General features: G+C 34.6%; 3 protein-coding genes across 3 annotated transcripts; 1 reads left to right on the forward strand and 2 right to left on the reverse strand.

Annotated features, from left to right (window-relative positions):
* The first annotated feature begins 378 nt into the window (after positions 1 to 378).
* On the forward strand, positions 379 to 3,476 carry LOC125223587 (ras-related protein RABD1-like). The gene is made up of 8 exons (XM_048126793.1): positions 379 to 514; positions 595 to 667; positions 912 to 959; positions 1,062 to 1,109; positions 1,902 to 1,973; positions 2,447 to 2,602; positions 2,778 to 2,881; positions 3,235 to 3,476. The coding sequence occupies exons 1-8, from the start codon at positions 501 to 503 to the stop codon at positions 3,323 to 3,325; spliced, it is 606 nt and encodes a 201-aa protein (XP_047982750.1). The 5' UTR covers positions 379 to 500; the 3' UTR covers positions 3,326 to 3,476.
* Positions 3,477 to 4,034: 558 nt separating this feature from the next.
* Positions 4,035 to 6,228, reverse strand: LOC125223176 (ras-related protein RABA2a). Its single transcript, XM_048126191.1, has 2 exons — positions 5,986 to 6,228; positions 4,035 to 4,688 (listed from the first exon to the last, which is right to left on the reverse strand). The coding sequence occupies exons 1-2, from the start codon at positions 6,148 to 6,150 to the stop codon at positions 4,209 to 4,211; spliced, it is 645 nt and encodes a 214-aa protein (XP_047982148.1). The 5' UTR covers positions 6,151 to 6,228; the 3' UTR covers positions 4,035 to 4,208.
* Positions 6,229 to 9,939: 3,711 nt separating this feature from the next.
* On the reverse strand, positions 9,940 to 12,206 carry LOC125223173 (12-oxophytodienoate reductase 1-like). The gene is made up of 5 exons (XM_048126188.1): positions 12,066 to 12,206; positions 11,834 to 11,974; positions 11,596 to 11,726; positions 11,158 to 11,319; positions 9,940 to 10,737 (listed from the first exon to the last, which is right to left on the reverse strand). Exons 1-5 carry the CDS (start codon positions 12,137 to 12,139, stop codon positions 10,145 to 10,147), a joined length of 1,101 nt encoding a protein of 366 aa, XP_047982145.1. The 5' UTR covers positions 12,140 to 12,206; the 3' UTR covers positions 9,940 to 10,144.
* Positions 12,207 to 15,621: the final 3,415 nt, after the last annotated feature.

Consider the following 15,621-nt stretch of genomic DNA (forward strand, 5'->3'; position numbering starts at 1 on the left):
TTTAAATATGTAAAACAACTATTAAATGTAAAACATAATACCATTATGACCAAATAAGTTTTATTCCTTGAAAATAAATTAAGAGTTTTTACAATATCCAAACACTCGAAAGGTGAATTCTATTATACAGACTCTAACAGAAATCCCGAGCACACCTTCACCGTTGGTTTAAAAGAATTAAGTTGGCTTGAGAGCAATACCAACGATCATGCCTGAAGAACACCCAAAGACCAATTGCGAAAACCAAAATATATATAGTCAGATTGCATTTTCTGCCAACGTTGCATCATAAAGTAAAGAATTAATTTTATAATATATAGTATTATTATGAGTATATAATAAAGTGGTAGGAAATAAAGTATAAAATCAGGCATTAATGATTAATGAATAATAAGTGTTTCCTTTACAACCAAACAAGCGAGTCCTTCTCTCAATACTACTTCTGACCAAACACTCGAAGCTAAGAAAGCTCAACACTTTTCGTATTCTCTCAAGAAATCATGAGTAACGAATAGTAAGGCCGCCCTAAATTTTGTTTCCTGTTAGTTTTCGGTAATTTTCTTCTTAAAATTGCTTTTCCTACTTTTTTTGCAGCGATTACTTGTTCAAGCTTCTCTTAATCGGTGACTCCTCTGTCGGCAAGTCTTGTCTTCTTCTCAGATTCGCGGTATGCTGACCTTATTTGCTTGTTTGATTTGTGTAATTTTGTGTGTATTAATCGCTAATTTGTAGGGAAAGATCAGTAACGGGTGTTTGTTTGGATGATTTTTTGGGGGTTTTATTTTTAATTTGTGTTAGAAAATTATTAGACCATGTTTATAGGGGCTTTCTGTGTCTTGTTATGAAATGCGTGTTTTTCTTCCATGAGATCCGTTTGCTTATAGAAATGAGCTTTGTTGGTTGATTTTTAGGATGATTCGTATGTGGACAGTTACATAAGCACCATTGGAGTTGATTTTGTAAGTTCACTTCCTATTTGATTTAACTTTCTTGATTGTTGTTGTCATGTTCTACTACTTAATTTGGGGTTTCGTGGGATTATGTTGTTGTTAATTTTGTAGAAAATAAGAACAGTGGAGCAGGATGGGAAGACAATCAAGCTTCAGATTGTGAGTCATTTACAGTTGTCAATGCTTGTGATTTCTCTCATTGATGAAATTGTATTCTGCTCAGCTCTTTTTGGCTACTCCATGTTCTTTTTGTGTTTTATGCATCTAAGATTATCCTAAATGACTAAGCAGAATTGCGCCTGGCTTGATACTTTTTCATCCTCAATTTATAAGAAACTTGGATCTTTATTGGTTATGTTTCTATTGGAAACTATCCTTTACATTTTATAGCCATTATTTTTAGCATTCTGTTTTTTTTTCCCTTCTTTTAGAATGATATTTTATTTAGTCATGTGAGTTTGCATGAGGTTCAATAGGTTTAAAAGAGAAAATGTTTGCTTTTGAATGTTTTATTGGTGGGTTCTTTTCAAAGAATGCAATAACTATACCATTTTTCATAAGATGATGCATATAAATACATAAGCAGTAATCTATGCTGAACGTGTTACCTGAAAATTAGTAGCTGGATCATAGATGAAAGTGGTAGTGATGGCGCCTACTCTCATTGATCAACCTGGATATGATAATCTATTAAGATGATTTATTAAACATAGTCGGTTTTGGTGTAATGATATTGTTTGAAAATAATACTCATAGTATATCTATTGGAGAAGGAGGCCTTGGGGCTCGCTTCTAATATTTTGTTTCCGGTATGATTATATGCTAGTTGTCTTGAAAAAGGTGAAGCTAAGCAATTTAGTTTAAAAGTTCTTATACATTGTGTAGATACCCCATATAAGCTCAAATTCTTGACTTATAATGGTATTTTTTTCTCTATTTATGTTTATCCAGTGGGACACTGCTGGACAGGAACGGTTCCGGACTATCACCAGCAGTTATTATCGAGGAGCTCATGGGATCATTGTAAGAAAGATCTTGATATAATTATTTGTGTATTTTGTGTGCATTTATTTTGGCCCACACTGCTGGTGCATTCTGCATTTATTTTCTTCTTATACTTGGCCCAATATGGTTTCTGACTATCTTCCAGGACTCAGTGCTCTAATTATTTCCGACTCAATCCTTTACTTTGAGTGATGGTCTATTGTGTTCACTTGTTCTGTTAATCTTCTGTTGTTATCCCACTGTATTCTTTAATGTTATTATTAATCTCCACATTACCGTTTGTGACTTACTGACTTCAGTTTATATCCAGTCCATTATCAGACTTGATACGAACTCTTATAGTTTGCTTATTTTTCCCATCAATTGGGACTTTACAAATTTGAGCCATCTGTAGCTCTATTATTTATTCATGTGAGATGACTGACCTACTTAGTTTATATTGAATTCTGATTTTGCTACTCAAATAATGCCTCATGTCTGAATTGTAATAGATTGTGTATGATGTTACCGAGATGGAGAGCTTCAACAATGTCAAGCAGTGGCTGAACGAAATCGATAGATATGCAAATGACAGTGTTTGCAAGCTTTTGGTGGGTAACAAATGCGATTTGGTTGAGAACAAAGTTGTGGACACACAAACCGCAAAGGTGATTATTTTATGTTAACTATATCAATTATCACATCAGCTTTCAACAAACTAGAAATGAGCACGTCAATATTGATTATAGCAAATGCTAGTATTACTCTTTAGACTTTATGTGATTTGTAGATCTTTCTTAGGATTTCATGTATTAACCTTGCACTGGATTGGACGACTTACAGGCATTTGCAGATGAGCTAGGGATTCCTTTCCTTGAGACAAGTGCAAAAGATTCAATTAATGTGGAGCAGGCTTTCTTGACTATGGCTGCGGAGATTAAGAAAAAGTAAATCTTCTAACTATTGATGAATAGAATTATTCTTGATCTAGCTCGTCACTGCAAGTATATGACATTATTATATGCTTTTAGACTGCTTAACATAACTTTTTAATTCAATAGACTTATACTTTGTGAACTTGAGGGTCTTTTGGTTCTTAATCTGTTAACAGACTTTATGCATGAAAAGAAGTGTTTTTGTGATGGGTGAAGCATTTGAAAAGTTGTTTCTTTGGGATTGGTGGCGATAGTTGTTTTTTTACACTGGTCTTGTGTCAGCTGCGATTTGAACATAAAATCCCCGCCTGATGTTATCTGTTTGCAATTTGTTCATTGTTTGCCTAACATATGAGTTATTACAGGATGGGTAACCAACCAACAGCAAAGTCGTCAGCGAATACGGTCCAGATCAAGGGAGAGCCAATTGAGCAGAAGAGCAACTGCTGCGGTTAAAGTGTAATATTTGGTTATTGTAAGACTGTAAAAAACTGATGACAGATAACCGTTCGAATTGTCCTTTCAGCTACTTGAAACTCAACTGCAGACCGTTACTATATCCTAACTCTTTTGTTTGTTTATTTTATATCATTGCTCTTTGTGTGCACCTTACCTTACACAGAATTCTATATGGGCTAATTCTGACTCATCCCTCAAACCTAGTTTGTGCTGTGGCTTTTGCATGTCAGTCTCTTTCTCATCCCGGAGCTGCACAACTGCAAATCATTTTTTTTATGTGGTAAAAATGCTCAATGCCATGGAAATGGCGAGCATAGTACCAATATAGAAGCAACTCAGAATAGAAATGATACCAAAATAAGTATACTATCTAAGTTCACTATAGAAGAAACTGATGAAAACACAAGAAAAAAGAGAAGTAGCTCACTTCCTAATATTATCCATTTATCCAGTCATTTAATGTCTAAATACCACATTCTTGCATGTGGGTAAAAATAGATCTTTCGCATTAACTTTGACTAATGTAGAAAATGACAATCGTTAAATATCTCTCAACGACATTTTAAAGCACAAGAGAACATACTAAATCCTGAGGAATGCATAGAGATCTCTTTTATTCGGCTCAAAGAAGAAAAAGTCCTGGCTACATTAGTTTGAAGACTAGGGTTCATTTGAAGTTTTAAACTAAACATAACGCCACTCAGAATAAAGAAATACTACTAATAAATATAATAACAAATTCAAAAGAAACAAAATAATCATCCCCTGACAATTTTAAGAAAGCCTCAAATATATCTGCAAGGTGTTCAATGGAGAAATATCAAAAACAACCAAAATCACAACAGAAATCGACAAATGCCAAAATAGAGAAGATGATAAATCAGGACGTCGAACAGCAGGTCTTCTTCGTGTCAGTCTCTTGTGGACCAACAACAAGAGTCTTCCCCTCTTTGATATTTGCTGCGGGCTCCTCGGAAGATAGCGGTTTCTTGCTGATTATACGATATATTTCTGAAAGGATGGTCTGGAAGGCCTTCTCCACATTAGTGGCCTCCAGAGCAGAGGTCTCAATGAATGAGAGCCCCTCTTTTTCGGCAAAACTTTGAGCATCCTCTGTCGCAACAGCTCTGAGATGCTTGAGATCAGTCTTATTTCCTATGAGCATAATAACAATGTTGGAGTCTGCGTGGTCCCTCAGCTCCTTCAACCAACGACTCACGTTCTCAAATGTGGTAGGTTTTGTGACATCATACACAAGAAGAGCACCTAGAGCACCACGATAATATGCACTGGTTATAGCCCTGTATCTCTCTTGCCCAGCTGTGTCCCATATCTGAGCCTTCACTGTTCTTCCCTCAACCTGCAAATTCGATGTTAAATGAATTCTTACTTTCTGGTCTCTCTGAATTTGATGTGATAAGCATACATAAACCAACTAAAATTCAGTACACAGCAGCTCTACACAACCAAAAATCAATGAAATTTTTTGAAACTGATAACACCTTGAAAGAGCTGAGTTTCATACTTATTGTCTTTTTGTCGAAAGTCCTGTGTTCTCTCTCAAGTCAAAAGAACTTTTACATCTAACATCTCAGCATTAATTTTGATGCATATCATGCATCATACTAGTTCAAAACAAGTTGTGGAACTGGAGTGCCCAACTACCAGACTTTGTGTAAAGACTGTTTTATTCTTGAATATACAGCAAGATAGTCTTGATTATTCAATAAGACAAGTGTGTGCGTTTGCTATGATTCATACAATTCATAAACATCTTTTGCTAATTATTCTATGCAATCTGATAGTCAACCAAAATAACAGTGAGGAACAGACACAACATGATTATCAAATTGATGCACTCTATAATTACCGGATGTATGTCGTAGCATTTTATAAATTGACAACACCTTAGAGGAACATCCTCCTCCATTTTGTTTGTTTCACCCAAGGAAGAATACTGCTATGCAGTAAAAAAAGTAACATGTCTACATCTCTTATGCCATAAAACCGAACCCCAAAATGTGGATTCTATATTTTACACCATGTGATATTTGTCAATTAGAGTAATGGCACAAGATTCATCATATGCAGAAGGATGTGGCTATATCTCTCCTCCCAGAATCATGTATTCACAAACATGGTCATGCAACGAGGGTTCGAAGGTGCAAGCAAGAACATGATTCAATTAATTGCAGGTCTAGCTAGTTAGTGTGAGGCAATTGCCATTCTTCTCCTCACACTCATCAATCTTTAAGCAATTGTCCTATTTCCTTTAACAGACCTTAAGAATAATTACAAAGATCACATAACAAAAATATAAAGGCCCTTCAATTTGTTATATGGAACACACTATTGATGACCATTTTCAATAAGATCATAACTTACACAAACATTTAAAACCCACAACTATTCCCAGCAACACTGCATAATCGCCACATCAATACACAAACAGATCAACCGTTATACAAATAGATAGATCTACAGATCGAAAAGCCCCCAAACAAAAATAAAGAATTCGATTAAAAAAGACGAAAATTCACTTAATTCAAACAATCAACTGACACGTGCCCTCAAGAACGCAGTTTCTTTCTCCGCTAAACTCCGAAATTAGAACTAATTACATTCTAAGAATAGAAAAATAATTGAATTTTGAAAACCTGAAGAGTGCGGGTAGCGAATTCGACTCCAATCGTTGATTTAGATTCCAAACAAAACTCGTTGCGAGTGAATCGGGACAGCAAGTTCGATTTGCCGACGCCTGAATCGCCGATTAATACTACTTTGAACAAGTAATCGTACTCGTCATCGGCTCTCCGACCCATTTCTCAGGTCAAAATCAAATCAAATCAAATCAACTGAAATGAACAAATGTTTTCCTGCCTTGGGTTTTTGGAAGTAATCTACAGTCAGTTGAATTATTATTCAATAAATTAAAAAGGCCAAAACACCCTTGTATTTTCTGAAAATATCTAAATTTGATATATTTACCAACTTTTGAAATTTAATTAATAGATTCTGATAATATACTTATTTCTTTACTTTTGGATTTTAATTAGGGTTTATAATTTCTTTTAGTTATTCAACCATCCACATAATGTGATTAAGATCCTAACCTATTAGTCCAATAAAAAGAATTGGTAGCATTAATTCAACAAGTCTGATTATAAAGTGATTATGAATTGGTAGCATTAATTTAACAAGTTGATTATGAATTGGTAGCATTAATTTACAAGTTGGTTATAAAGTGATTAGTAATCTACCCATTTACAAAGTTGTTTAGAATTATTTATATTGAACTATCCAATTTTGAGCAAATTCTTTTTTTGTACATAACCTCAAAATTTACCGCAATTTACAAATTTTTTATTTCTATCTGATTTTGCTAACAAAAGACTGTATCTGGCCCAAACAAATAAAATAACATGTGTCGCTAATATGACATAATTGTGACTGCCTGGCATACACATGATATTAAATATAGGAGTATAATCATTGATCATAATAGCCTGTAAATTGTTATATTTTTTATTGAATTATAATTCTGTACACCAACTTAACAATCTTTTAGTCGATGACTTTAACTTTCAATTTCATCTAATTTAGCTAATGAGATTAGTTTCATTTAAAATAAATGTCACCGAAAAATTTGTCCGCCTAGTCATCACAAAATAAATTAAGAAAATGTCAAAAAAAAAAACGTTTCTGACCACCGCGGCAGTCTCGGCGGCTCACAATATGCCGGCGCGGAACCACCACCATCGCCCCATCCACGCTGCGTATGCAGCTGTTCCTCCCCCGCCGCGGCTCATCCGTCACTTGCAATAGACCGCCGCAGCGCCGCGGCTGATTACCGTGGACACTCTTAGGGCATCAACAATGCAGCCCCATTCAGAGCGGCTGCATTGCACCCCCTCAATCACTTATTTTTCGCCATTTAAATTATTTCATTTTGCTATTAACACTTATTTCTCAATTGAAATGAATGTACTTATTAATAAAAATTTAATTATTTAAAATGCTCAAAAGTTAGGTAGTATGAAATTGAGGCTAAATTTAGGCTTTTGTAACTGAAATTAAAAAAACTAACATGGCAGTTGAAAAATGAATTTATGGCTGGATTTCTAATCCAGCACTATGGATGCCCTTAAATGTTTGAACAATGACTTTTCCACAGTTTTGGATTTAAGATTTAAGGTTTAGAATAAAGTAGTAGTACTATGATTTAGGCTAGAGTGTGAAAAATCGAAAATAAGAATGATCCTCTTGTCCGAGTCAAGTTCTACTGTATTGATTTGGATGAAACATCAAAAAATCTTTACTGTATTTTCTTAACAAAATTAACGAAAAAGTTCATGTGTTTGCAATTAAGAAGAGGTGCACAGTGTACTATAGGTTTGTGGATTAGCAGTGAATCCAAGATTTAGGAAGCCTTAAAGTTTAAAAGTTTGGCACATGAATATAAGAATTATTAACACCAAGTCAATAATAAAGCACGAGAGATCTTAGGATCTTTTAAGAATTGTAAATCCAGTGACTCTTAATAAGGTCAAGAATACAATCAACGATCTTAATGGATTTATAAACTAAAGAGTAAAGGTCAATTTTGGTCCTAAACATATGGCCAAAATATCAATTCGGTCCAAAACATTCACTTTTTAAAAAACAGGTCCATAACAAATAAAAATGTTTACAAAGTAGTCATTTTTTAACGGCTCCGTTAAAAAACTAACGGTCAAGGCTAATTAACTATATTTTGACCTGATCAGAATATTAATCTATAATTAAATAAAAAATAAAATTAAAAATTAAAAAAACTAACAACCTTCTTCGTCAAAAAAACCTATCTCCACCAGCAAATCGCCGGCATAACTAGGGTACGCTCCCTTTCGGAAACGGGGTTCCAGCGCCCGCCGCCGTCTTCGCTGGCGTGGTGCTTTAGCCTCTCACTTTTCGACTTCGTCTCTAAAAACCAGAGACAAACTCCAAATTCACGACTCTCATCTCTCTCTCCTTCTCCTTCGCTAAAATTCTCTCCCCGCCGGCAAAATTCAGCCCCGTCGCCGCTACCGTTGTGGTGCCACCGGTTCTCTTTCTCACACTTATCCTCTCTATCTCCTCAATCCAAACCAATTCACTCTCTTTTCTGTCTCAATTCCAGTGGCCGCCTCCGTCAGTCGTCTGCCCGCTCTTTTCCTCCATCGTAGCCATCGTGTGATGGCGCCATACCGTCGCCCTCACACAGTTCCAGATCTGCTTCCCTCTGTTTCTCTCTTTCCATTACGGCTCTCCTTTGTCTTTCTCATTCGTTTCCCTCTCACCGCTACACCCTCTCGGTCATGCCCCTATGCAATCAGCACGACCACTTCCAAGCTCGCTCTCTCTTTGTGACGATTAATTGGTGTGGAGCTGCTGCTTCCATGAAGATTCGCAGCTCACCGTCGAGCGGCTGCTCTAGACTGGGCTCCTTCCACCGTCGTCAGAAAATGATTGTTAACTCAGCAATCGGGACTCGTGGGAGTCAGAAAATGAGTGTCTAGGTTTGAAGGGTGATTTTGCTGGGCGATTTCTTCATAGGGTTTTCAATAGTGAATTGGAAGAGAATTCTGGGAGTTGAGGTAGTGTGTTCTTGCAGAGAAAATTAGGGTTCTTGAGATGAACGAGAAGGAGAAAGAAAGATGATTTGTATTAATTAAAATTCACTCATAGAGTCAAAATATCACTAATCAGGAGTTGATCGTCAGTTTTTGACGAAACCATAAAAAAAAGGATCACTATGACAAGAATTTCATTTGTTATAGACCCGTTTTTTAAAAAGTGAATGTTTTGGACCAAATTATTATTTCAGCTATACGTTTATGACCAAAATTGACCTTTACTCTAAACTAAATTATATTAAGAGTAAAGAATCAATACCCACTTGAAACTTAATCAATTTACATTTTGTTATTTTATATTATTGTTTTTAGTTATAAAAACCAATCATAAAACTAGTGGTCTAGATAATAATTGAAGTTTTATTTCTGCATTTCAATCTCAATGGCTATATACTTGTGTTAACTTTTAGCTATACTATAATTGCACTGTCCACTTACAGACTTACATACATTCAGTTATCAATGTTAATAAAAAGTGGATTCTTCACCATCAATCTGTCTAATTGAAAGTACGTTTATTTGATTTTGGAACGTGTCTCAAATAATTCAACATATCATAATGCCTTGACTCGACCACATATTATTTCGCACACATGAATCACATATATACGTCTAACATAAATAATTTGCATAATTACTCTCAATCTATAACATATACTAGCATCAAATAAGAGTGATAACATCAATATATCATCGTATAACCACATTTGATATCCATAACTCCACTAATATGCTCGGTCAAAAAACCAGGACAATCCACCATCAATCCAATAACAGATCGTTTAAACTAGATTAGGTCAAGCCAGAGATATTTCACAAAATAATTTCTGATTTGAATATGATGCACTCTACCATCACAATGACAGTGTTTTTTATAAGCATGGCAAAATCCTAATAATAATTAATTCTACTCTTAATTAGACTGAACAAAACTTGTGTTGTTTGTAAAATATGTAATGCAATGAATAACACATTAAAGTAATTACCGTAGAGGAGAAATGGTTTAAACCGGATACAACATACAATTACAAGTTACAACAAACTGTAATTTGGCAAAACACAAGAGTGTAACATATAAATATTAAAATCCATTTGGAAAACTAAAACACGCAGTGTAACATTTTTTTCCAAAATAATCCTTTATTGAGCAGGGCTAAACAGACTATGCTTGTTGAAGAAACGGATAGTCAGTATAACCAACAACAGGATCAGAAGTATAGAATGTGTTCCTGTCGTACTTGTTGAGCGGAGCATCCAAGGCGTACCTCTTTGGCAAATCTGGATTAGCCAAGAACAGGCGCCCGAATGCTACCAAATCCGCACCATCTCCAGCCACAGCTGCGCTCCCCGTAGTCCTGTTGAAGCCGCCAGCAGCGATGAAGGTGTTTTTAAATGCCTTCCTCATGGGGAGGAGCTGATCCTCAGCGCACCCTTCAATCACCGTTGAACCAACAGCACGTGGCTCGATCACGTGGAGGTACACGAGGTCCAGCTTGCTGAGTGCATTTGCCATGTAGAGGCCAAGCCCATCTGGATCTGAGTCCCCTGCCTCGTTGAAATCTGAATACGGAGACAGTCTCATCCCAACTCTTTTCGCTCCTATCTCGTCGACCACGGCTTCCGCCACTTCCAGAGCAAAGCGACACCTGTTCTCCAGGCTCCCGCCATATTCGTCTGTCCTGTTGTTCACTTGATCCTTCATGAACTGCTCGATCACGTAGCCGTTGGCGCCATGTATCTCGACTCCGTCGAATCCTACACATGTTGTGGATCAATAAATATGAGGGTCGTTCTCTTTGGCTGCAAATTTATCTCATGAAAGACAAGGGATATAAAAGATGATATTTTATCGCATACTTGGTCCCCCACTTTTTAATGCATATTCTTTAGGATGGAGAAAATAGGAAAATCTCATCACATCAACACTTCGTCAATTCCATAACAATATTGTGATAAATTCAAGTGAAAAAAGGGCTACCTGGAAATTTTCTCAAGGAAAACTATCCAACTTATAGAACATGTGAAAGAGTGGGAAAATGTCAAAAATATATGTTTTCCATTCTTTTCCATCAAAGAAAACGATATGCCCCGACTGGAAATCATGTCAATCCAAGTGTTTATGTATGTACTTATTTCATTTCTAGAGCATGATGATAGGCAGGGGATGACACCAACCTGCTTCAATAGCATTGCGTGCAGCCAATCTGAAATCATTGACAATACCACGAATTTCATCTATCGCTAGTGGTCTAGGAGGAGACCAGTCTACTCCGTATAGGCCAGGTGTCAGTCCTTTGTCTGTCGATGAGAGTGGAGCTTGCCCACCTGGCTGGTAATCTGTACAATGCACATTTTATTGTCATGAATCTGAACTTGCTAGCTTTAGCCACAGCAAAACAAGTAACAAAGGCCAACAGTTTATATATTTATTTACTTATTTTTGAGTTGGTATCAAGGTCTCCGGCCATTAGGCAGGGAAGGCATAGCACTATATGTTACTCTTATAAAACTAATAGGATATTAGTTAACTCATGAATATGCAAGTTACTCAAAAAGATACTGATCAAATAGAAACACTACTATGTGCAAACTATAAATTTTAGATTGGGATACCATTAGTAGAGACACGACCAACGTGCCACAACTGCACGAAGAAAACACCACCCTTTTGATGAACTGCATCGACTATAGGTTTCCATGCCTCGACATGCTCCTTTGTCCAAATTCCGGGTGTATCAGGGTACCTACATAGATAAAAATTGACAAAAATTTCAAACAAATCTGAACAGCAATTCAATCATAACTAATTATATCAAGTCCAAAGAGTAGTATTAAAATAATGTATAGGTACCCTTGAGCAGTGTCCGATACACCAGTAGCTTCAGTGATAAGTAGGCCGCCTTTGGTAGCTCGCTGAGAGTAGTACACTGCGGCATGTGGCTGTGGAACATTGTTGTATGACCGATCCCGGGTTAATGGTGCTAACACTATTCTGTTCATCAACACAACACCACCCAAATAATGAGAAACACACACACACACAGAGATAAAAAAAAAAGTAGTAATTGATGAAGGAATGAAACCTGTGGGAGAGGGCGAATTCTCCCATTTTGTATGGGGTGAGCAAAGGAATAACATCAGTGTTTTCAGCTGCCATAACTCTGATTTGATCTCTTAACTTTGTTTTTGTTTATGTTTTATTTGTGTAAAACACAGGACTATTTATAATAGATGCATGAAGCTGGTGGGAATTGCGTAGGCCATTACATCATTGGTGTTGTATGTTAGTTTTCCCAATTATTAGAAGGTGCCATTATTAAAGTCAAAAGGAAAGGGAAAGTGAGGATGAGACTCCACCTACAAATTAAATATAGAGGCGGCGGATCAAATCAGATTCGGAATTTCAATTCTGGGAACATGGGAGCCCATTAATTAATAATTATGCATGCTAATTTATCTTATTAGCTATATTTTTCATAAGAGCATTAATTTGCATCATCGATTGGTACAGATTTGTAGTATCCTGGAGTATCTAATATTTAATACTTATGAGGGTAAAATACAAATTGGTTTTCAACTTGTATTCGTCATTGCTGGTGGCAGCCAGTCCATATGGAGTATATATCACTATTGGGTTTTTTACTGTTTTTTTTTTTAAGTTTTATGTTTCGTTTTTCGTTTGAGGAATTTCATCGAGCATGTTGTGTGCCTGGGAGAGGATTACCATCGTCTCTGACGAGAAATAAACCAATCATGCCCAAATTTATTATCTCGCGGGAAAAAAGAAACAAATCCTTCAAAACCAACACTGAGCATAAAGAATACACCAAATTGGCAATGGTCAATTTCCATTTAAGAACACATAAGCTCCAGCATCCAGATTTTTAAACAAATAAAGCAAATATCGGATGTCCTATAACAAAAAAAAAAAGGCAAGCTGAAATCCAGATAGAATTTTCATCAGTTTCACTTTTCAAAATATCACCTACCTTAATGAATTGATCTGAGTCGTCTGGCGTTGATGGCCCTCTAGAACAAGGCGGCGGGGGCAATTGCGGGAGAGGGCGGCGAAAAGTTTAAGCCTTTAAGGAGACTGGACGGAGGCCGGGGAGAGCGTCGGCCGATGCTCCGACAGAGGCAAAGTGTGAGAGTACTATCAAAATTCAAAAACCATTAGTCCATAATTATATATATATACAAGTATATCCCCATCGCGTTGGACAGCTCATGAAATTCGTACCAAATCCTATAATCTGTGCGAGATATGAACAAAAGAAATTATTTAACACACTCCGTACTAAAAAGTTTTGTATGACAATACATCAATGATTCAATTTTATTAATCCATTCCCAAGGGTGTGATCAATTGTTAACTTTTTTAAGTTGCTAACTTGCTAACTCATCAACGCAATGTATTAAAAATGTCAACACAATGACAGTAAAATGTCAACACATGATTCTGTTGAAACTTCAATATAATGTGTTGATATTATGTGTTGACATTTTAATATCACCGTGTTGACATTTTTAGTACACTGCATTGATGAGTTGGCAGAGTTTAGTTAGCAATATAACGCACCCCTCCCTTCCCATTCTTCCGTTTTTTTAATTTTATTAATGACACCTTTACACAATATTTCTTCCAAATTTAGAGTAGTACTATTCTTTAAATATTAATGATATCTCTTCACAATAAGATTTAAAATATTATGAGTAGTACTACTATTATTTTTGTCATAAAAATAAATAATTTAGTCACTTTGAAACTTTACAAAAAATTACTATTAATATATAAAGTACAACGAATTGAATATAAGTAATTAACGATTAATATTACTTTAATATATCACGGTGAAATATGTAATATAAACGTATGACTACAGTCGAATCTCGTTAAAATATGTAATTTTTATTTTTTTTCTTTAGTTTTTAAAATTTCAATTTTTTTAATTTCTTTTATGTTTGGAATGCTACAGTCGAATCTCGTTAAAATAGTTCTTATATTCTTAAATCATCTATTTCACATTTTAAAGCTATATGATTGATATTTTCTCTGTTTCTTTATAAAATACACTTTGCAACAAAATCAATTGTTTATAATAAATATATCATATTAATATTAATTTAGTTTACTGTTGTGATTTTAATAATTTCATAATTTTAATTCTCCATTATATTTATATCTTTTAAGCTCTGTAATCAAAATCAATAAAACCATAATCAAATCCTGCAATATATAATAAAGTGATTTGAATTTCATGAAATTTTAATTTTTGATACATTACAATCGAACATCGCTTCATGTTCTTAACTCATCTATTTAATATTTTAGATCTAGATAGTTAATATTTTATATAGAATATTGCATAGCAAAAAGTACATTACACGGTGTTGTAAAATTGTAAACTATGTTGTTAAGTCGGTACTACAACCTAGCCCTATGGATTACTAAACCCTTTGGGGATGGATTTAACTTCGATCACTTAGTGAATAATATGCCATTGAGTCGGTGCTACACCCTAGCCCCATGGACTACTAAACCCTTGGAGTGTTGTGCCCAAATCACATTATATTGTCAATCAAATGACATTCATATGATTAGTAAATTTGTACTTCAGCCCAGCACAATGCGCATATGATGATATTTATAGTAATTAAATAAGTATGTAATCATGTATTATTGATACATGTGAACTTTAGTACTGTTATATAGTCCTATCAAATTGTTATACTTGTGAACTTTTTGATTGCACACTGGAACTTCCGTAAATTCACATTCACGGTAAAAAGTCTTTAATTACTAATATACTTAACTTTATTGCGTATAATTACAAAAGACATAAAACTTTTTTCACCAACAACATTTGGTACACTTATTACATTCTTTTTAATCAAAAGGTTAAACTAAATCATAGTTTCAACTTTCAACTCACCGTAGAATTGTTACAGATTGTATAACCAAAAATTAATTATTAAAATGTCACACACATTTATCTATTTTTCATAGTATTATATCATACTTCATTGATACATATAAACTTCGTTATAAAAATTTTAAGTTTTGTATATAAATTCAATTTATTACAAAATAAAAAAATTTACAAATTTATTAGTAAAACATTAAATGGGATACATAATTAAGTAAATTGACTTAATCATGGAATATGCTTATAATTATGTGTACAGATATGGCTATTATGTGGATTATGTGTGTAGTTCAATATTAAAAACAAATTTTTCAAATTTATTAATAAAAAACTAAATGCAGTACATAATTAAATTAAGTAAATAGACTTTATAGTGGAATGTGTATCAGTGTATAATATGAAATATGGAGATATGGAATAATTATGGCGATTACAAAAAAGAAAAGAATATGGAATGCATGATGTAGTTAATATTAAATTTCGTATAATGTAAATTATGACTGATTTAATGTAAAATATTGAAGGCGTATAATGTAAATCGTGACTTATTTAATTTGCAATGAATCAATTATAAACAAAATGCTATATTTTTCTTTTATTATTTCCATCAAGCCCAAAAGGTGAAAAACTTAACTAAATATAGGAAACCATTTCGTTTTTATATAATTGGAAAATTAAATTAAATAGAGAGACTATCTTGTCATATCTTTTA

This window comes from Salvia hispanica, chromosome 4, assembly GCF_023119035.1.
Source record: "Salvia hispanica cultivar TCC Black 2014 chromosome 4, UniMelb_Shisp_WGS_1.0, whole genome shotgun sequence".
Classification (NCBI taxonomy): domain Eukaryota; kingdom Viridiplantae; phylum Streptophyta; class Magnoliopsida; order Lamiales; family Lamiaceae; genus Salvia; species Salvia hispanica.